Genomic DNA, 23,693 nt, shown 5'->3' with positions numbered 1-23,693 from the left:
TTCTGAGACCTGTCCCGTTCCACCAAAGCTCTGAAACTGACTTCACTCAGAGTATAGAGAAACAAATACCAGGAGAAACTCTTCTACACAAGCCAGTGTTTCTCAGACTAGGCAAGGGCCTGCCAATAGTAGTTGGCCAGCACACTGGGGTAGTGGTTTAGCCGTGACCCTGAATTCAGAGCAGAAAATGACTATTTATTGTACACCCTGCCCTCTTCACTATGGAGGCTGTGGATCATGTGCCAGGAACAAAGGCAAGTTAGGTTTACTGGGGCTTTTCTAGACCAGGCAGATGGCAAGCTTTTCTGGTTCAGATCACTTCTGTGGGGTTATGCCAAAAACATGCTCATACTCCCTATGTTTGCCTGAACTGTCTCTCCCCTCACCTCCCCCTGCCCTCCAACCAACCACTGAAACATTTCCTCAAAACCTCTAGAGTCCTGAGGGGACATGTGAAAATCACTAGTTTAGATTAACCATCAACCAATGAAAGAATTCCTTGTATAGAGTCCCTGACAGCACTTGCAGAGCTGCACCTCGTCCCAGGGGAATTTATTCTTTCATTGGGCAGATCTGACTGTTAGGATTTCCCAATGTCAGCTTCAAATCTGCCTCCTTCCTACCTTCTTCTTTTGGTTCCAGTTATGCCTCTTAACATTGCATAGCACAAATCTTGTGCTATCTATCCCTTTTTCTCGAATTAAATATTATTCATCTGTCAACACCCATCTCAAATCCTACCTCTTCTGTGTTACCTGCCCTAACAACTTCTCCCAGGGGTCTCTGTGTCCTCTGGGTTCCTTAAGTATTATGTATACTTGTGTGGATCATTCCTTGGCATTTATGCTTTAAGGCCTTAGTTATCTTTGGCTCTCTTGAGGCCTTCCTAACAAGAACATATTCTCCTTGAGGCCTGGATAGTCTCAGTCTTTTTAAAATGTCTATTTCTACATCCCTTCAACATGCTGCATTGGGTAGATAACTATATACAAGTGTGCACAGGTCCTCCATGTACTGGTCCTAACCACAATTATTTTGCTTTCTTCCTACCACATTTCCTCACAAAAAAACCTTCCACTCTAATCTAATCCAACTGCCAAATTATATCCTAGGTCTTCCTCCTTTGCAAATAACTTCTTTCTATCTCAACCTCTCTGCCTCTAGGTCAGAGAATATTACTCTAGGGTACATGAACTTCTGGAAACTGTGCACAAAAATGTGAATTTTTTTTTTTTGTGGGAGAAATATACAATCCTCAAAGGGTCCCAAGACCCCTTAGCAAAAGATTAAAATCCATGGTTGTAATGTTTTTTGTTTTGTCTGCTCAACCAAGTCTCTTTTTTAGAAGATCAGCTTATGCTCCTGGACCAGTGAACCTTCTATATGGGGCAGGACTTTTCAAGGCTCTGAACATATATGTATCAATTTCTATGCCATTAATTTGACTGATTTATTTTGTACCTTATGAAAACTATAAAATTAGTACCTTCACTGTGATATAATTCTTCTGTTATTTAATGTTTCACGATTGCAAACTCTTCAGATAGGTTCAGTGCCTTTTGTTACATGTATTACCTTGTATGAAGCAGGTACTCAAAACTAATACTCTGGACACACATAAAGATGTTGAATCATCTTCAAATTAATCAGTGTATAGAAACTGAATCCTAAAGGTATATATCATAGTCGTGACGTTGTTGGAGCTGGGCAAAATGCCACAGTTAGCTGCCACCTCACCTCTGCTTTACGAATATTTTCTCTAGCTTCATCTATTTTCTGTTCCAACTCTGCTCGGCTTTGTTCTGATACTGCAACTCCATGACATTCCAGATCATCTAGTACCTATTAAAGAAAATAGGGAAATGATGACTATTTTTTTTTCTCTATTTTTTCTTAAGTGACTAGTGTATTTAGGTAATTTACTAGGTTTCAGTGACAAGTGGCCACGATTCCTTTTTTAACCTTTAATTTTTTCACTTATTTGTTAATTATAAAAAAACAAACCCTTGATATAATTACAACATTGCAAAAGTAGCAGAAAGTCCCTTTGTCCCTTTCCCCTATGGCAACAGCTTATATAACTATACTACAATATAAAAACCAGGATATTGACATTGGTACAAGCTACAAACCTTATTTGGATTGCATGTTTTGATATACATACTTTCGATTTTTAAAAATTACATGAATATATTGTTATAAAACAACAACTAATATAAAATGGCACATCCCATCAATTTACACGTATTTTTCCAGACTATTGCTTGTGTATTTCTACATACTTGAAGTTTTGTTTAAAATGATCTGAAAAATAGATCTAAAATGAGATCTATCATCCCTTCAATGTGTCTAAGCAAACTGTTTATGATTGTACAAATAGACTGACTTCATTCTCTAATCCATAGATTCAATAGTTTAGCTGTACCATTTTTATTTACTCTTTTTCTACTGCTATTTGAGTTTTCGAATTTCCCAATATTATAAATAGTACTGTACAAACAACCTTGTTAATGACTCTTTGAACACATATAGGAATATTTACTTAAGATAAAAATACAGAAGTGAAAACTGTGTATTTTAATTTAAATAGACATTGCTGAGTTGCCCCCCAAAAATTATACCTCGTCTTTTACTAGTACTGTGTGAGAGCATATTTTTCTGTATCTTACCAACATTAAATACTGTCAATCTTTAAAATTTTTGCCAAGATGCTATATACACGAAGATCATCTCATTTCAATTTTAATTTCTCTAATAGCATCATTTCGTATGTTGGTCATCTGTATTTATTTCTATTTTTATAAATGGACAGTTCATAGCCTCTATCCATTCTTCTGTTTTTTTTTTTTTTTTTGTCTTTTTGTTACTTATTAAACATCTTTCTAGATATTAGTCCTTTATCTGTTATGTCAGACGTGCCAGAGGTGTCAGAGGTGCCTGGGTGGCTCAGTTGGTTAAGCATCTGACTCTTGGTTTCAGTTCATGTCATGATCTCACGGTTCATGGGTTCAAGTCCCGCATCAGGCTCCATGCTGCAGTGCGGAGATTCTCTGTACCGCCCCCCTCTCCTGCTTGAGCTCTCTCTCTCAAAATGAATAAATATTAAAAAACAAACACAAATGTCTCATTCTATTCCTTTTCTCGTAACTTTTTAAAGTTCTTTAGTTTTATAGAAATGTTTATTTTTTATGTGGTCACATTTATTGGTTTCTTCCTTTATGGGTTCTGGGTTTTGTGTCTTGCTTAAGAAGTCATCCGTAGGGGCGCCTGGGTGGCTCAGTCAGTTAAGTAATTGACTCTTGATTTTGGCTCAGGTCATGATCTTGTGATTTGTGAGATCAAGCCCTTGTATTGGGCTCCACACTGGCATCGTGGAGCTTGCTTTGGGATTCTCTTTCTCCTTCTCTCTTTGCTCCTCCCCCATTCGTTCTCTCTCAAAATAAACACTAAAAAAAAGCCATCTGTAATATACCAAAAATATTCTATATTTTCCAGGTTTTAATCATTTGTGTTTAGCACATGTCTCTTTAATTACTCTAAATTTATTCTGTATTACAGTGGAAGGGAGGAATCTAACTTTATATTTTTTCCCCAGATGCACAGACAATTGCTCTAATACTATTTACTGAATAAATCCTTCTCCCAAAGATTTGAAATGCCATGAACAATTTTATTATGAAAAATTTCAAATACACTCAAAAGTAAAGAGCCTAGTATGCTGAACTTCCAATATACTGATCATCAAGATTCAACAGTCAGCAAGATTTTTCTACATCTACATTGCTTAGTCTTTTTTTTCTTGGCTAGATTATTTTAAATTTTTTTTTTCAACGTTTATTTTATTTTTGGGACAGAGAGAGACAGAGCATGAACGGGGGAGGGGCAGAGAGAGAGGGAGACACAGATTCAGAAACAGGCTCCAGGCTCTGAGCTGTCAGCACAGAGCCCGACGCGGGGCTCGAACTCACGGACCGCGAGATCGTGACCTGGCTGAAGTCGGACGCTTAACCGACTGCGCCACCCAGGTGCCCCTTGGCTAGATTATTTTAAAGCAAATTTCAAACATCATGTCATTTCACTCCTACATGCCTTATTAGAAGTCTCTGAAAATATGAACTTTAAGAAAAAATAAAACTATAATACCATCAACAGACCTACTAATGAGTCCTTTGGTAGCCTTACTATGCTGTTCATCATGAAATTTCTTTGGCTCTTCAAAATGACTTTTTTATGGTTGGTTGATTTCAATCAGTATCTAATGGTCCATACGCATACAGATCATTTTTTTAAATATATTTGTTAATTTCTGTATAATACCAGTTTTAATTACTATGGTCATTATTGTATTTCAGTATGTGCTAAGGCACATAAGTCTCATTGTTGTTCTTGGCTATTCCTGCACATTAAAAAAAAAATCCAGAAACATTTTTAGAGCCAGATTTTTAAATTCCTTTGAAAATATCTTTTTAGGGGTGCCTGGCTGGCTCAGTCAGTAGAGTGTGTGACTCTTGATCTTGGGGTTGTTAAGTTCAAGCCTCATGTTGGGTGTAGAGATTACTTAAAAATAAAATCGTTAGGGGCACCTGGGTGGCACAGTTGGTTAAGTGAGTCTTGATCTTGGCTCAGGTCAAAATCTCATGGTACATGGGTTTGAGCCCCACATCGGGCTCTGTGCTAATGGTTTGGAGCCTGCTTGGGATTCTGTCTCTCTTTCTCTCTGCCCCTCCCCCACTTGTGTGTGCTCACTCTCTCTCAAATAAAACTTAAAAAAAATTTTTAAAAAGAATGTAAAATAATTACTAATTTAAAAAATAAAATCTTAAAAAAATCTTTTTTAGTGTTTATTTTTGAGAGAATGAGTGAGCAAGAGAGAGAGAGACAGAGATAGAGAGAGAGACAGAGAGAGCGCACTAGTGGAGAAGGGGCAGAGAGAGAGAGGGAGAAACAGAATCTGAAGCAGACTCTAGACTCTGAGCTGTCAGCACAGCGGCCGATGCAGGGCTTGAACTCACAAACTGTGAGATCATGACTTGAGCCAAAGTCAGAGGCTTACCCGACTGAGCCACCCAGGTGCCCCAATAAATAAAATCTTTTAAGAAATAAAAATATCTTTTTGGTTTCATTGGGATTGCACTGAAATTACAAATAAATACAAAAATCCACATTTTTTTGGCATCTCTCCACAATTACTCAGGTCATCTTTTATGTTCATTGGTTAAAAAAAAATGTCTTCTTACAGGTCATGATATTTCCCTGGTTAATTCATCAGTATTTTACTGCTATGGTGAATTTTTTTTTTTCTAATTGCATTTTGTAATTTATTATTTCTAGTTACTAAGAAATCTAATGATTTCTGTGATAGTGTTAAATCTCTTCACCTTATTGAGCTGTTATTACGTCTGTTTGACAGTTGGGTCACATATTTTGGGGAGTCCACAATCACATCATCTACAAATAATGACAGGTGTACCTTTTCCTAATATTTAAATACTTTATTTTTCTTTCATTAATGTACTGACTAAATCTTATGACACTAAAAATTACTGGTGATGATGGGTACTGTTTTCTTATTTTACCATTTTAGTAGGCAGAATGGCTTCCAAACATGTCCACACCCTAATTTCCTGAAACTGTTTATATGTAAAATATAATTTACACTTATATTAGCGTTATAGACCTTAAGATAGGGAGATTATTCTGGATTATCAAAGTGGCTCAATCTAATCATTATGAGACCTTATAAGCACAGAACTTTCTCCAGCTGGTATGAGAAAAGAGAGGGGCCAAAAACAAGTCAGGGAGATTCCAAGCATGGGAAGGATTCAATGCATCATTGCTGACTCTGAGATGTACAAGCCCATGTAGAAGGACCAGAGAGAGTAGCCTCTAAGAGCTAAGGGTAGCCCCTAACTGACAGCAAAGAAACAGGGACCTCAGTCCTACAGTTATTAGGAACTAGATTGTGACAACAATCTGAATGAGCATGGAAGTGGGTCCTACTCCGGAGGATTTCGGCCTTGCTAGAGCCTGAGCAGTAAAATCAGCCAAGCCCACCCAGACTTCTGATCTACAGAACTGTGAGATGAGAAATTTGTACTGTTATTTTAAACTACTAAGTTTGTGGTAATTTGTTATGGCAGATATATAAAACTAATACAACCCCATCAAGTATAATGTTTGCAGTAAGTCTCAGGAAGATATCCTTGTTAGGATGAAAAGTTCTTTATCTGGCTGGCTGTGAATTTTGTTTTATTTTTTTAATGTTTATTTATTTTTGAGAGAAAGAGACACAGAGCAAGTGGGGTAGGGAGAGAGAGAGAGGGAGACACAGAATCAACTTAACCAACTGTGCCACCCAGGCACCCCTTGAGACACAGAATCCAAAGCAGCTTCCAGGCTCTGAGCTCTCACCTGTCAGCTGGAAGCCACGGACCATGAGATCATGACCTGAGCTGAAGTCGGACGCTTAACTTACTGAGCCACCCAGATACCCCTGTTTTATTTTTGAATCATTAAGAGATAACGAGTTTTATAATATGCTTTTTTGGTAACTATAAAATAATCATAGAAATTTTCATCTTTACTGGATAAATGCAGTTTATTATACTGATAAATTTTCTAATGTTGAATCATCCTTGCACCCTAGTCATGTGCTTAAAACATGGCTAGATTCATTTTTATTAAAATTTATTTAACATTTTTACAAGTTTGTTACATCTTTGTTAAAAATCACTGGACTATATATGTGTGTGCCTATTTCTAGACTCTCTATTTTGTTCTATTCATCTGTAAGTCCTTTCTTTTTAAAAAAAAACCCATTTATTTATTTTTATTATTTATTTACTTTTAAAAGAGAGAGGGCACAAGTGTACGAGGGGCTGAGAGAAACCCATGAGGGGCTGAAAGAGAGAGACAGGGGGAGAGAGAGACAATCTCATGCTGACAGTGCGGAGCCCGAAGTGGGGATTGAGCTCACAAATTGGAACATCATAACCTAAGCCGAAGTCAGGGGCTTAACTCACTGAGTTACCCAGGCGCCTCCTGTAAGTCTATTCTTACACCAATACTACAGTATCTTGATTTTTGTAGTTTTATATCTTGAAATGAGGTAGAGTAAGCCCTCCAATTTTCTTTTTTCTTTTCTTTTTTTTAATGTATGAAATCTATTGTCAAATTGGTTTCCATACAACACCCAGTGCTCATCCCAAAAGATGCCCTCCTCAATACCCATCACCCATCCTCCCCTCCCTCCCACCCCCCATCAACCCTCAGTTTGTTCTCAGTTTATAAGAGTCTCTTGTGCTTTGGCTCTCTTCCACTCTAACCTCTTTTTTTTTTTTCCCTTCCCCTCCCCCATGGGTTTCTGTTAAGTTTCTCAGGATCCACATAAGAGTGAAACCATATGGTATCTCTCTTTCTCTGTATGGCTTATTTCACTTAGCATAACACTCTCCAGTTCCATCCACGTTGCTACAAAGGGCCATATTTCATTCTTTCTCATTGCCACGTAGTACTCCATTGTGTATATAAACCACAATTTCTTTATTTATTCATCAGTTGATGGACATTTAGGCTCTTTCCACAATTTGGCTATTGTTGAGAGTGCTGCTATGAACACTGGGGTACAAGTGCCCCTATGCATCAGTACTCCTGTATCCCTTGGGTAAATTCTTAGCAGTGCTACTGCTGGGTCATAGGGTAGGTCTATTTTTAATTTTTTGAGGAACCTCCACACTGTTTACCAGAGTGGCTGCACCAGTTTGCATTCCCACCAACAGTGCAAGAGGGTTCCCGTTTCTCCACATCCTCTCCAGCATCTATAGTCTCCTGATTTGTTCAGTTTGGCCACTCTGACTGGCGTGAGGTGATATCTGAGCATGGTTTTGATTTGTATTTCCCTGATGAGGAGCGATGCTGAGCATCTTTTCATGTGCCTGTTGGCCATATGGATGTCTTCTTTACAGAAGTGTCTATTCATGTGTTCTGCCCATTTCTTCACTGGAGTATTTGTTTTTTGGGTGTGGAGTTTGGTGAGCTCTTTATAGATTTTGGATGCTAGCCGTTGGTCTGATATGTAATTTGCAAATATGTTTTCCCACTCCGTTGGTTGCCTTTTAGTTTTGTTGATTGTTTCCTTTGCTGTGCAGAAGCTTTTTATCTTGAGGAGGTCCCAATAGTTCATTTTTGCTTTTAATTCCCTTGCCCTTGGGGATGTGTCAAGGAAAAAACTGCTGCAGCTGAGGTCAGAGAGGTCTTTTCCTGCTTTCTCCTCTAAGGTTTTGATGGTTTCCTGTCTCACATTCAGGTCCTTTATCCATTTTGAGTTTATTTTTGTGAATGGTGTAAGAAAGTGGTGTAGTTTCATTCTTCTGCATGTTGCTGTCCAGTTCTCCCAGCACCATTTGTTAAAGAGACTGTCTTTTTTCCATTGGATATTCTTTCCTGCTTTGTCAAAGATTAGTTGGCCATATTTTGTGGGTCTAGTTCTGGGGTTTCTATTCTATTCCATTGGTCTATGTGTCTGTTTTTGTGCCAATACCATGCTGTCTTGATGATGACAGCTTTGGAGTAGAGGCTAAAGTCTGGGATTGTGATGCCTCCTGCTTTGGTCTTCGTCTTCAAAATTACTTTGGCTATTCGGGGCCTTTTGTGGTTCCATATGAATTTTAGGATTGCTTGTTCTAGCTTTGAGAGGAATGTTGGTGCAATTTTGATTGGGATTGCACTGAATGTGTAGATAGCTTTGGGTAGTATTGACATTTTAACAATATTTATTCTTCCAACCCATGAGCACAGAATGTTTTTCCATTTCTTTATATCTTCTTCAATTTCCTTCATAAACTTTCTATAGTTTTCAGCATACAGATCTTGTACATCTTTGGTTAGGTTTATTCCTAGGTATTTTATGATTCCTGGTGCAATTGTGAATGGGATCAGTTTCTTTATTTGTCTTTCTGTTGTTTCATTATTAGTGTATAAGAATGCAACTGATTTCTGTACACTGATTTTGTCTCCTGCGACTTTGCTGAATTCCTTCCCTTTCTATTTTTTGGAATAGCTTGAGAAGGATAGGTATTATATCTGCTTTAAATGTCTGGTAGAATTCCCCAGGGAAGCCATCTGGTCCTGGACTCTTACTTGTTGGGAGATTTTTGATAACTGATTCAATTTCTTCGCTGGTTATGGGTCTGTTCAAGCTTTCTATTTCCTCCAGTTTGAATTTTGGAAGTGTGTGGGTGTTTAGGAATTTTTCCATTGCTTCCAGCTTGTCCAGTTTGTTGGCATATAATTTTTCATAGTATTCCCTGATAATTGCTTGTATTTCTGAGGGATTGGTTGTAATAATTCCATTTTCATTCATGATTTTATCTATTTGGCTCATCTCCCTTTTCTTTTTGAGAAGCCTGGCTAGAGATTTATCAATTTTGTTTATTTTTTCAAAAAACCAACTCTTGGTTTCATTGATCTGCTCTACAGTTTTTTTAGATTCTATATTGTTTATGCTCTGATCTTTATTATTTCTCTTCTTCTGCTGGGTTTGGGGTGTCTTTGTTGCTCTGCTTCTATTTCCTTTAGGTGTGCTGTTAGATTTTGTATTTGGGATTTTTCTTGTTTCTTGAGATAGGCCTGGATTGCAATGTATTTTCCTCTCAGGACTGCCTTCGCTGCATCCCAAAGCGTTTGGATTGTTGTATTTTCATTTTCGTTTGTTTCCATATATTTTTGAATTTCTTCTCTCATTGCTTGGTGGACCCATTCATTCTTTAGTAGGGTGTTCTTTAACCTCCATGCTTTTGGAGGTTTTCCAGACTTTTTCCCGTGGTTGATTTCAAGCTTCACAGCATTGTGGTCTAAAAGTATGCATGACATGATCTCAATTCTTGTATACTTATGAAGGGCTGTTTTGTGTCCCAGTATGTGATCTATCTTGTAGAATGTTCCATGTGCACTCGAGAAGAAAGTACATTCTGTTGCTTTGGGATGCTGAGTTCTAAGTATATCTGTCAAGTCCATCTGATCCAATGTATCATTCAGGGCCCTTGTTTCTTTATTGACCATGTGTCTAGATGATCTATCCATTGTTGTAAATGGGGTATTAAAGTCCCCTGCAATTACCACATTCTTGTCAATAAGGTTGCTTATGTTTGTGAGTAATTGTTTTATATATTTGGGGGCTCCGGTATTCGGCGCATAGACATTTATAATTGTTAGTTCTTCTTGATGGATAGATCCTGTAATTATTATATAATGCCCTTCTTCATCTCTTGTTACAGCCTTTAATTTAAAGTCTAGTTTGTCTGATATAAGTATGGCTACTCCAGCTTTCTTTTGACTTCCAGTAGCATGATAAATAGTTCTCCATCCCCTCACTTTCAATCTGAAAGTGTCCTCAGGTCTAACACGAGTCTCTTGTAGACAGCAAATAGATGGGTCTTGTTTTTTTTATCCATTCTGATACCCTATGTCTTTTGGTTGGTGCATTTAGTCCATTTACATTCAGTGTTATTATAGAAAGATATGGGTTCAGAGTCATTGTGATGTCTGTAGGTTTCATGCTAGTAGCCATGTCTCTGGTACTTTGTCTCACAGGACCCCCCTTAGGATCTCTTGTAGGGCTGGTTTAGTGGTGATGAATTACTTCAGTTTTTGTTTGTTTGGGAAGATCTTTATCTCTCCTTCTATCCTAAATGACAGATTTGCTGGATAGAGGATTCTCGGCTGCATATTTTTTCTGTTTATCACATTGAAGATTTCCTGCCATTCCTTTCTGGCCTGCCAAGTTTCAGTAGAGAGATCCGTCACGAGTCTTATCGGTCTCCCTTTATATGTTAGAGCATGTTTATCCTACGCTGCTTTCAGAATTTTCTCTTTATCCTTGTATTTTGCCAGTTTCACTAGGATAGGTCGTGCAGAAAATCGATTCAAGTTACGTCTGAAGGGAGTTCTCTGTGCCTCTTGGATTTCAATGCCTTTTCCCTTCCCCAGATCAGGGAAGTTCTCAGCTATTATTTCTTCAAGTACACCTTCAGCACCTTTCCCTCTCTCTTCCTCCTCTGGAATACCAATTATGCGTAGATTATTTCTCTTTAGTGCATCACTTAGTCTCTAATTTTCCCCTCATACTCCTGGATTTTTTTAATCTTTTTCTCAGCTTCTTCTTTTTCCATAATTTTATCTTCTAGTTCACCTATTCTCTCCTCTGCCTCTTCAATCTGAGCTGTGGTCGTCTCCATTTTATTTTGCAGCTCATTAATAGCATTTTTAAAAAAAAATTTTTTTTCAACGTTTATTTATTTTTGAGACAGAGAGAGACAGAGCATGAACAGGGGAGGGGCAGAGAGAGAGGGAGGCACAGAATCGGAAGCAGGCTCCAGGCTCTGAGCCATCAGCCCAGAGCCCGACGTGGGGTTCGAACTCGCGGACCGCGAGATCGTGACCTGAGCTGAAGTCGGATGCTTAACCGACTGAGCCACCCAGGCGCCCCTCATTAATAGCATTTTTTAGCTCCTCCTGGCTGTTCCTTAGTCCCTTGATCTCTGTAGCAATAGATTCTCTGCTGTCCTTTATACTGTTTTCAAGCCCAGCTATTAATTTTATGACTCTTATTCTAAATTCACTTTCTGTTATATTGTTTAAATTGTTTTTGATCAGTTTGTTAGCTGTCGTTATTTCCTGGAGGTTTTTTTGAGGGGAAGTCTTCTGTTTCATCATTTTGGATAGTCCCTGGAGTGGTGCGCAACTGCAGGGCACTTCTCCTGTGCTGTCTTGAATAACTTGCGCTGGTGGGCAGAGCCACAGTCAGACCTGATGTCTGCCCCAGCCCACTGCTGGGGCCACAGTCAGACTGGTGTGTACCTTCTCTTCCCTCTCCTAGGGGCGGGATTCACTGTGGGGTGGCGTGGCCCGTCTGGGCTACTTGCACAGTGCCAGGCTTGTGGTGCTGGGGATCTGGCGTATTAGCTGGGGTGGATCAGCAAGGTGCACAGAGGCAGGAGGGGCAGGCTCAGCTTGCTTTTCCTTCAGTGATCCACTTTGGGAGGGGCCCTGCGGCACTGAGAGGGAGTCAGACCTGCCGCCGGAGGCATGGATCCACAGAAGCACAGTGTTGGGTGTTTGCACAGTGCAAGCAAGTTCCCTGGCAAGAACTGGTTCCCTTTGGGATTTTGGCTGGGGGATGGGCGAGGGAGATGGCGCTGGTGAGTGCCTTTGTTCCCCGCCAAGCTGAGCTCTGTGGTCCGGGGCTCAACAACTCTCCCTCCTGTTGTCCTCCAGCCCTCCCACTCTCCGAGCAGAGCTGTTAGCTTATAACCTTCCAGATGTCAAGTCCCGCTCGCTGTCGGAACACACTCCGTCCAGCCCCTCCGCTTTTGCAAACTAGACTCGGGGGCTCTGATTTGCCAGAGGGCTGCCCCCCGCCCCGGCTCCCTCCTGCCAGTCCATGGAGCGCGCTCTGCCTCGCCGCCCTTCCTACCCTCTTCCGTGGGCCTCTCGTCTGCGCTTGGCTCCGCAGACTCCGTTCTGCTAATCCTCTGGCAGTTTTCTGGGTTATTTAAGCAGGTGTAGGTGGAATCTAAGTGATCAGCAGGACGCAGTGAGCCCAGCGTCCTCCTACATCGCCATCTTTCACTCTGGAAAGGCTTGTTCTTATTTTTCAAAATTGCTTTGGCTATTCTAGATCATTTGCTTTTCCATGTATGCTTTAGAAGCATTTTGTCAATTTCTATAAAAATCCCTGCTGGATGTTTGACTTGGATTGCACTGAATATATGGATTAATTTGGAGATAGCTGCTATTTTAAAAATATTGAGACCTCTACAAATGAACAAAGAAAAAAAGAGATAAACCAAAAAAACAGACTCTTAAATATAGAGAACTGGTGGTTACCAGAAAGGAGGTAGCTGGGAAGATGGGTGAAATAGGTTAGGGGATTAAGAGTACACTTACCATACTGAGCACTGAGTAATGTATGGAACTGTTGAATCACTATATTGTACACCTGAAACTAACATAACATTGTATGTTACCTATACTGGAATTAAAATAAAAAAAAAAAACTTGAGTTCCCCATGTTAAAAAAATAAAAATAAAATGAAAATATTGATACTTCTTTTCCATTAGTCTGTATGTCTGTCATGCCAATACTACAATGTTTTGACTAATTTATATTTAATACTTTAAATAGCTTTGTAGTAAATTTTTTAATGTTTATTTATTTTGAGAGAACAAGAGAGCGAGCAGGGAAGGGGCAGAGAGAGAGAGTGAGAGAATCCCAAGCAGGCTCCACACTGGCAGCACAGAGCTTGATGTGGGGCTCGAACTCATGAACCAGGAGATCATGACCTGAGCCAAAACCAGGGGTCAGACACTTAACTGACTGAGCCGCCCAGGCACCCTTTTGTAATAAGTTTTAAGGTCAGGGAGTAGGAGACTTTCAACCTTGTTCTTTTTCAAGACTGTTTTGGCTACCTGGGGTTCCTTGAGATTCCATATGAATTTTAGGATGGGTTTTTCTATTCCTGCAAAAAAATACCGTTGGAATTTTGATAGGGATTGCACTGAATCTGTAGATCATTTTGGGTGGTACTGTCATCTTAACATTATCTTCCATTCCATAAACACAGGATGTCTTTCCATTTACTTATATCTTATTTAACTACTTTCGTCAATGACTTACAGTTTTAAGTGTACAAGTCACTTGCCTCTGTGGTTTATTCCTAAGTATTTTATTCTTTTTGATGGTATCGTAAATGGAATTATTTTCTTAATTTCCTTTTTGGATTGTATATTGTTAGTGTATAAAACATAATTCATTTTTGTGTAATTTTGCACTTTGCTGAATTTGTTTACTAGCTCTAATAGGTGTGTGTGAGTATAAGATCATTTCATTTGTGAACAGAGATCATTTTACTTCTTTCTTCTCAATTTGGATCCCTAAAAGGCTGTGAAGGCTGTGGCTAGGACTTCTAGTTCTATAAAAAATAGAAGTGGCAAAAGGGGCATCCTTGTGTTGTTTCTGATCCTAAAGGGGACATTTCCAGTTTTATACCATTTAATATCACTGCTTTTTAACAAATTGATTATGAAACGCTTTGGTGTGATCTTTGTGTTTTACCTTCCTGGGGTTTGTTGGGCTCCTTGCATTTATGGGTTTACAGTTTTTTATTAAACTTGGATAGTTTTAGCTATAATTTTTCAAATATTTTTTCTGACTCTTTCTTCTGTGTCTCCAAATATATCTTTAACTCCTAAAACATAATAGATCACATATTATCCTAGAGAGATTAATGATGCTCTTTTCATTTTTATAAAGTCTTTATTTCACTCTCTGTGCTTCAGATTAGATAGTTTCTGTTGCTATATATACTTTCAAGCTCATTTTTTTGGTGCCATCCAATCTACTGAATTTTTCATTTCAAATATTGTATTTTCAGCTTTAGAAGTTCCATTTGGTTCTTTTTTTTAATGTTTATTTATTTATCTTTTTTAACGTTTATTTATTTTTGAGACAGAGAGAGACAAAGCATGAACGGGGGAGGGTCAGAGAGAGGGAGACACAGAATCTGCAACAGGCTCCAGGCTCTGAGCCGTCAGCCCAGAGCCTGACGTGGGGCTCGAACTCACGGACCGCGAGATCATGACCTGGGCTGAAGTCGGCCACCCAACCGACTGAGCCACCCAGGCACCCCAATGTTTATTTATTTTTGAGAGAGGAAGACAGAGAGACAGGGAGACAGAGAATCCCAAGCAGGCTCCACACTGTCAGTGCAGAGCCTGATGCGGGGCTCAAACTCACAAACTGTGAGATCATGACCTGAGCTGAAATCAGGAGTCAGACACTTAACCAACTGAGCCACAGGTGCCCCCCACCCTCCCATTTGGTTCTTTTGTATATATTCCTTTTCTTTCTTCAATATGTTCATGTTTGTTTTCTTTTAAATTCTTGAACTTACTGTTCTAAAGTCCTTATTTGCTAATTCCATCATTTCTAGCATTTATCGATCTGCTTTAATTGATTTTTCTTTTGGTCATGGATCATATTCTTCTTGCATTTTTTAATATCTAGTAAATTTGATTCTTTAAAAAATTTTTTTTAAAGTTTATTTATTTTGAGAGTGAGAGACAGAGAGAGCGAGCAGGGGAAGGGCAGAGAGGGAGGGAGAGAGAGAGAATCCCAGGCAGGCTCCACAGTCAGTGAGGAGCCCAATGCAGCACTTCAACTCACAAACTGTGAGATCATGACCTGAGCTGAAACCAAGAGTCTGATACTTAACTGACTGAGCCACCCAGGTGCCCCAAATTAAAATTTTTTGTTTAAATTAATTTTTTTTTAATTTTTAGAGAGGGAGAGCAGGTGGGGGGGGAGAGGCGGAGAGGGGGGGGGAGAGAGAGAGAGAGAGAGAGAGAGAGAGAGAGAGAGAGAGAGAGAGAATCTCCAGGGCTCCACATTCAGTGCAAAGCCCGATGCAGGGTTTGATCTCATGGCCCTGGGGTCATGACCTGAGCTGTAATCAAGAATTGGATGCTCAACTCAATGAGCCACATAGGTATCCTGCAAATTTTACTCTTGACATAATAAATACTACGTTGTTAAATGTTGGATTTTGTTTCCTTCCTATGAAGAGATTTTTTTTTTCTGGCAGGCAAATAAATTACTTGTGGATTAGCTTGATCTTTCTGAAGCTTGTTTTAAAGCTCTGTTAGGTTAATTCTAAAATAGCCTTATTCTAGGACTAATTTACCCCTGGAACCAATGTATGATCCTTCTGTAGTCTCTTGAATGCCCCAAATGATCCATGAATAGTCAACTAAGAGCAGCCTCAACCTTGGCTAGGAACAACTTGAACGTGTCCTAGCCCTGTGTGATCTCTGGGAATTGTTCAGTTTATCTCCACTGTCATTCTCTACCCAGTATTGTAGAATTTCACCATATGCTTATGTGGTTTAGTATTCAACAGATTGAAGGGGAGACCTACGTACATGTTTGGAATTCTTTCTTTGCATCTCCATGTTGTCTGGTACTTTGCCCTGAAATTCATGCCACATCAGCTCTTTGAACTCTGATTTCTGTCATCTCAACTCAGTGAGTCTGTGGTGCCCTGCTTAAGTTCTCCCTCCCTACACTGCAATATAGAAAGGGCCTTTACGGGGCGCCTGGGTGGCGCAGTCGGTTAAGCGTCCGACTTCAGCCAGGTCACGATCTCACGGTCCGTGAGTTCGAGCCCCGCGTCAGGCTCTGGGCTGATGGCTCGGAGCCTGGAGCCTGTTTCCGATTCTGTGTCTCCCTCTCTCTCTGCCCCTCCCCCGTTCATGCTCTGTCTCTCTCTGTCCCAAAAATAAATAAAAACGTTAAAAAAAAAAATTAAAAAAAAAAGAAAGGGCCTTTAGGCAGAAAGCTTGAGAAGTCATACGGCCAAGTTCAGTGTTATTTTTTCTCTCAGGTTTCACACTCCTGTTATTACCTGTTGTACAGTGTCTGAAAACATTTGTTTCATATATTTAGACTAGTTTTATAGTTGTTTATGAAGGAGGGTAAGTGTGTGATCCCAGGTAATTTATCATGGCCCAAAACAGAACCTCTTAACTTTATTGCTTAAATTACACCTTACAAGATTAAAGCCTATCATAGGTCATACTACAAAGAAATGGAAAAGTTGTTGAAATCTGCCTGTCTCTATCTCCTATCAGAAAGACACAACATGCCTTGACATCAGAGAGAGGAAGCAGATTTATTTTTAATATCTAAACATTTACTTTCAAATATAGTAAGGCATTTTAATGCAACAGTCTCTTTACGTGTTTTACATTTTGACGTACAAAGCTGCAGTAATTAATCACTATTTATTGGATATATGGTAGACAGATAACTTGTCTCTCTAGTTCACAAATTCTTTGACAGAGATATACTGTGTTACAGGCAAAAAGCCTTATCTGTCTATGGATCTCATTTAGATGACCAGATTCTAAAATTCAAACTGGAGTCTGATGCCAGGCTTTGGGGGATTTGGGTAAAAAGGGGAATTTTATTTTGCATGCAAGTGGGATGTGAACTGTTATACCCAGAAAGTAGACTGTGGCTATTTTCAAAAAAAGTTACAATATTTCCCATTCCACATGTTCTTACAGAACCTTGCTGTTTCCCTACCAAGAAGTGGAGTTTATGTTCTCTCTCCTTGAACTTGGACAACACGCCTTTGTGACTGCCTCAGTTAACAAAAATATGACACAAGTAGTATCATGTTATTTCTGAGGCTCGGCCAGAAAAGATAACATAGCTCCTACCTGGCTCACTCTTGGGACTCACACCTTTGAGGCCCTGTGCTACCATGTAAGAAATACAGCTAATCTAAAGCCACTGTGCTGGAGAGACTGAGATGCATGAAGAGCTCTACCAGTTCCAGCTCCCAGCTGTTCAAGTCTTCCTGTTCCAAGACCAGATATGTCAGTGGGCAAGTCTGTGAGGTGACTCCTGCAGTGGTCACTATCTGATTGCAACCACGTGGGAGACTCCCAAGTGAGAAGTGGCAAGCTAAGACCATCCAATCCCCAGAGTGCTAAGAGACAAGTGAAATATGCTCTTTTTGTGGCATTAAGTTTTAGGTCATTTGTTTTACAGCATTAGATGAGTGGAACACTGAATGTGGGATGCCTGTGGGGATGTCTTGGACAGGTGAGAGGATATATGAATACACAGAAGAAAGGCCCAATGTTGAAGATACTAATTTATGATTTGTTGGTAAGCGAAACCATGGCACTGGTTGAGACTGCCAGTTAAGGGACTAAAGAATAAGAAAAGATAACCTAGTACAGAAACCCAAGGAATTTAAATATTTAAATGTGGGGTGGAGAAAGAAGAACTTAGGAATTGCCACAGAGGCAGAAGGAAAACCAGGACAATGTTAAGACAGGGAAAACTAGAGAAGAGAGTGTTTCAACACAAAGGGAGCTGTCAATTGTGATGAAACTGCCAACAGGTTTTAAGAAATAAAAGTGTCCATTTTGGATTTTGCAACATAGACATCATTGGTGATTTGGGCAAGTGCAGTCTGTATGGAGTGCAGGGAGAGGAAAGAAGGAAAAGTCCAAATGTTATGGGTGAGAGATTAGGAAATACAGATATTAAATATAGAAAATTCTTTTAATATATTGGATATGAAGATAAAGACAAAAATTATAAAGGGAAATTAGAAAAAAATTTACTACACCTAAAGTAATTTCTTTGTGCTTAGAATTTAGTCTTGAAGATACTTTTTTTTTTTGGTGTTTAATTTTAATTTTTTAATTTAATTTAAATTTTTTATTAAGTAAACTCTATGTCCAACATGGGGCTCGAACTCATGACCCTGAGATCAAGAGTCACATGCTTTATTGACTGAGCCAGCTAGGCACCCCTTGAAGACACATTTTCATGGAATCTACAATTAAGACTTCAAAAAACTTGTCTAGGGAATTAAAAGCTTAATTCAACACAGGCATATCTCTTCCACTACCTGAAACACGGTAACACTATCACTAGGCTTTCTTAGGCAATTCTATGGCAAAAAAATAAATTACTATGCTGCTGCTTGAAGGGCTTAAGGAATTTTTTTTTATTACAACTTATTTATGTATGTATGTATGTATGTATGTATGTATGTCTATTTATTTATTTTGGGAGAGACAAAGTGAGAGAGGGAAGGGGGAGAGAGGGAGAGAGTGAGAATCCCAAGCAGGCTCTGCACTGTCAGTGCAAGCCTGATGTGGGGCTTGATCTCAGGAACTGTGAAATCATGACCTGTACCGAAATCAAGAATCTGATGCTTAACTGACTGAGGCACCCAGGCGCCCCAGGCTTAAGGAATTTCCAGGCTAAGTAGATAGCTGAGAGCATACAGCTGAATGGTGAGAAATTACAGAAAAAAACATAGGATATTTTTCACATTAATAGAACTCAACTCATTAAATTGGTTTGATATTTGGCTTAAGCTAAATGTAGCCTAAGACTCTCTACTGCACTTACCCGTTGTTGGTGAACAATGTTTTTGTGCTCACGTGCCACACGTGTAGCCCATTTTCGAGCCTCCTTGTTTAGACTGTGCTCCTCTGTGGTTCCAGTTTCTGATTCTAATTGTCGGCTCTACAACGTAAGAGAGAACAGAGACCAAATACTGTTATCCGTACTGAACTCACTACTGTTTGTAAGTGGACCAGAGGGCCTCACTTAATCAGCACTCTAACCAAGCCATGCTCCACTACTGTGGGAAGCAATGTCTCATGTCAGAACATCAGCAGAAAACTAAGAGGACGGAATGAAACCATAAATGACCACAGGTTTTTCTGTTTTGTTTTGTCTTATACTGCTTAATATCAAAGCTGCATCTCTAATACTGGGTGTGAAGAAAAGCTAGCTAACCAAAGAAGAAAAAAAAAAGTATTCATGCCAATCTACTATGACATTAAATAGTTGCATAGTTGAAATGGAAACAACCCAATAGTTTCAATGGCATTAAAAAAAGGAATCAATGGGTAGAAGCACAAAGAACAAAATAATACAGTAACAGCAACAGAAGCTTTCTGTCCATGAAAATACTGGGTTTACTTTAGTTTTAGGTCCATAACCAATTCACCAAAACCCCTCAAACCAGTTTTTGCCCTTCCTCTGGACTTCAGTGTCATAGGAAATATAGGGGTGCTAGATTAAATGATCAGTTAGGGTTTCTTCTAGCCCTAAAATACTATTACTCTGTTTCACAAAGAACACACTTCAAAATCTAAATTAACAACAGTAATAGTTTAACTTCTACTGTACAAAGTATTGTGAAAAGTGTTTCATGTAATATTTACAACCTTATGAGATGGGTCATACAGCCACCTGATAGAAAAGAAAACTGAGGCTCAGAGAGGTTAAGTAAACTTTCTGATGTCTACCAGATATTAATTGTTACGACTTTGATTATACAAGTCTGATTCCAGACTCAGAACTATTAACCAATAAACTATTTCAATTTCCCCTAAATTCTTAAGAACCCATGAAAAAATGTAAAATTGGGAAAGCAAACAATTTCTTAAATATGAATTATCCAAAGAGGATTTTAATAGAAGCAAAATTTACAGTGGATAGATTTTAGAAAACTGACTTTTCTAAGGCTTACAAAGCTCAAAATTGGTAAAGGAGAATTTGTTAAACTGGATTAAAACAGTATTTCTGTTGGGAGGATTGTAGGCAAGGGTGAAAAACTTTTATTCTATGCAGACATTTCAGTTAAAGCTAGATTATACAATGATAAATGCATTGAAATAGAGGAAAAGAATCAAAATCAAAATCTAAGCAACTTCACAATTACATGTTATATTCTTTCTTTTACTTTTTTAATTTTTTTAAATTTATATCCAAATTAGCATATAGTGCAACAATGATTTCAGGACTAGATTCCTTAATGCCCCTTACCCATTTAGTCCATCCCCCCCTCCCACAACCCCTCCAGTAACCCTGTTTGTCCTCCATATTTCAGAGTCTCTTATGTTTTGTCCCCCTCCTTCTTTTTATATTATTTTTGTTTCCCTTCCCTTATGTTCATCTGTTTTGTCTCTTAAAGTCCTCATATGAGTGAAGTCATATATTTGTCTTTCTCTAATTTTGCTTAGCATAATACCCTCCAGTTCCAACCATGTAGTTGTAAATGGCAAGATTTCATTCTTTTTGTTTGCAAGTAATACTCATTGTGTGTGTGTGTGTGTTTATATATATATATATATATATATATATATATATACACCACATCTTCTTTGTCCATTCATCCATCAATGGACATTTGGGCTCTTTCCATACTTTGGCTATTGTTGATAGTGCTGCTATAAACATGGGGATGCATATGTCCCTTCAAAACAGCACACCTGTATGCCTTGGATAAATACCTAGTAATGCAATTTCTGGGTCATAGGGCAGTTCTACTTTTAATTTTCTGAGGAACCTCCATACTATTTTCCAGAGTGGTTGCACCAGCTTGCATTCCCATACATTTTATATTCTGATTCATTCTTTGGGCTATTAGGAATCTGGGAATCACCTTTATTATTATATTTTGCTTTGTAAAAGGATCTAGGCATTTAAATTTTAATCCATCCTCAGAAATCAGGGTTAAAATGTTAATCCCTGGATGCAGACTTCAAGTGCAGCCTACATTAGTCAGAGGAATCTAATGTATAAATGGAATGCCAGAAACGTGTATTTTCAAGAGCCCAGGTTTAGGTTTTTAAGTCAGACAGACTTAGTTTTAATCCTCTCTATGCTATTTGTTAGCTTTATGATCTTGGGCATGTTATTAATCTGAGTCTTACTTACATCTGAATATTGGTAAAAATGCCTATTTCATAAGGGTTATTAAGATAAATGAGTTTAGGGGCGCCTGGGTGGCGCAGTCGGTTAAGCGTCCGACTTCAGCCAGGTCACGATCTCGCGGTCCGTGAGTTCGAGCCCCGCATCAGGCTCTGGGCTGATGGCTCGGAGCCTGGAGCCTGTTTCCGATTCTGCTTCTCCCACTCTCTCTGCCCCTCCCCCGTTCATGCTCTGTCTCTCTCTGTCCCAAAAATAAATAAAAAACGTTGAAAAAAATTTTTAAAAAGATAAATGAGTTCATATTATGAATATTCTCTTATAGTACATATACATATTAAGTATCCTATAAATGGTAAATGTTAATGCTAAAGACCCACGTGAAAATTACTTAAAACAAAATCTCATCACTGTTAACAAGAAATTCCAAATAATTTCTAGGTTCTTGCTAGCCCAATAAGTGAATCAGAAATAAGACTGAAGATATGTTGAAAGATCAAGGCAGATCTCAAAGTGAATGAACTTCTAGGGAGTAGATCAGATGAGAAAGGAGACAGTTGATGGAGAAATTGGATTTTCATTACTGAGCAACATTTTAGGAATAGGTAAATGGGTTTAAATGTGCTAGTTGCAGATAAGGCCATAGCCCTACCTGTCCACATATAATTTGTGCCTTTTAATGGAATATTTCCCGTGCTTAAGAGCTGGGGAAGCAAAGATGGGTTTTCCCCCCCTTTCTCTCTGGGTTTACTATTACTCAGACAGGAGTGCCCAATAGTCAGGACAGACAACAAATGCCACTGATTGGGAGATATGAGTTTATAGTTCAAATTCAGATTAATTTTTTTTCATGAATTTTACAATCAAGCCATGGAAAGACAAATGGAAGCAACCTACAACTCAGGTCTAGGCAAATGGGAATTTCATACATGGCAAACACGTCCCAGGGTGTTAAACAATACACAGAGAAATGTTCTACTGCCACTGCTATCATCTGAGATTGATATATATCAGGATCCAGTGTCGATCAGATGGTGGTGTTAGCAGTGGTTGATTCTACCAAAGAAACTGCTAGTGACTGCTTCTTTTTGAAATGTTAGCTAATTTAATCTTTAGTTCATTCTTTTAACATTTTTCCTTTACCTCTTAAAAATGTAGTTGAAACATACAAGAATAACATATATAAGCTATTAAACACAAATATTTCAAGAGCATTGTTATCTTCCTGAAACAGAATATGAGAACTTAAAAATTATGTGCCAAACAATACTGTAGCCTAGCTCTGAAAAAATTCACTTGTTGAACTTGATTATTTTTAAAGAGACATAAATAACAGTATCACAATTCTCAGAAAAATAGTGGCACAAAAATAATTCAAATAAATTATAAACTGAAGAGAAATGCTGTAAAAGGACTTTCCTATCAATTTTTAAGTATAGGGTAGGTAGTTTTTCATTTGTCATTTGTCAGATTGGGTTTTTGATAAGTTAGGTCCAGTAAATGTGATCCTTGAGATCTTCAGAAACATTAGATTTTAGAAATCATAGAAGTTTTAGTAAAAAAAAAAAAATTACAAAAGCAAATAGGTCTTTTCCTGGGAAATAAATGTAAATCTAAAAACAAGCCTATGTTGTTCCCTCCAGATAATATAGCTTCCTTATTGTTTTTTGTATCAGTCTTCAAATCTCAGTTCAAGTGCTATGTTCTCTGTGAAACATTCCCTGACTTTGCAGAAAGACTCAGGGGGTCCTTCATTTTTTAACGTATTTCCATTATATTAATTTATTCATTTGTTAGACATTTGTTTACCTATTTTTTTTTTTTTTTTTGTGAGAGAGAACATGCATGCGTGTGCATACAGAAGGACAGAGGGAGAAGGAGAGAGAAAATCTCTCCATGCTCAGAAAGCACCGAGGCCAACACGGGGCTTAATCTCACAACTGAGAGATCATGACCTGAGATGAAATCAAGAGTTGGATGATTAACCGACTCAGTGATCCAGGTGCCCCTATTCACTTGTCAGACATTTATTGAGTGGCTACTGTCAGGCAAATATCACATTATACTGTGACTGCTGGCATGTATGCTTCCCATTTGTCTTTAGGCAATTTGAGGACTTGAACCCTCAGTTAAATTTGGCTAAACAAATAAAACCTAATGCCTTTATTCTAAAGTGAGGCCACCAGATTATTGGAATGGTGCTTAAAGAGATTACCAGACATAAACATACATTAGAATCAGTTCCTAACTGATAAAAGAAAGATTATTTTGTATACGGAAGAACAGAAGAAGAAAGAGAACTAATTTATTGTCATGTATTTTAATGTAGGTTCTCAAAGTGGACTTAATCAAGATTGAGATCCTTCTCTCCCTTGTACAATAA

At 38.5% G+C, this 23,693-nt stretch overlaps 1 protein-coding gene across 4 annotated transcripts in view; it reads right to left on the bottom strand.

Moving 5' to 3' along the window:
- The window catches only part of FCHSD2 (FCH and double SH3 domains 2), a 302,796-nt gene that overhangs the window by 35,459 nt on the left and 243,644 nt on the right, over positions 1 to 23,693 (bottom strand). For all 4 annotated transcript variants that reach the window (XM_047824065.1, XM_047824066.1, XM_047824067.1 and 1 more), the window contains 2 exons: positions 18,998 to 19,114; positions 1,738 to 1,842 (listed from right to left, as the gene is read on the bottom strand). In XM_047824065.1, coding sequence (XP_047680021.1) covers positions 1,738 to 1,842; positions 18,998 to 19,114 — 222 coding nt within the window. The remainder of the gene's footprint in view (positions 1 to 1,737; positions 1,843 to 18,997; positions 19,115 to 23,693) is intronic.

This window comes from Prionailurus viverrinus, chromosome D1 (genome assembly GCF_022837055.1).
Source record: "Prionailurus viverrinus isolate Anna chromosome D1, UM_Priviv_1.0, whole genome shotgun sequence".
NCBI classification, from domain to species: domain Eukaryota; kingdom Metazoa; phylum Chordata; class Mammalia; order Carnivora; family Felidae; genus Prionailurus; species Prionailurus viverrinus.
This window is presented reverse-complemented; position numbering and strand designations above follow the sequence as displayed.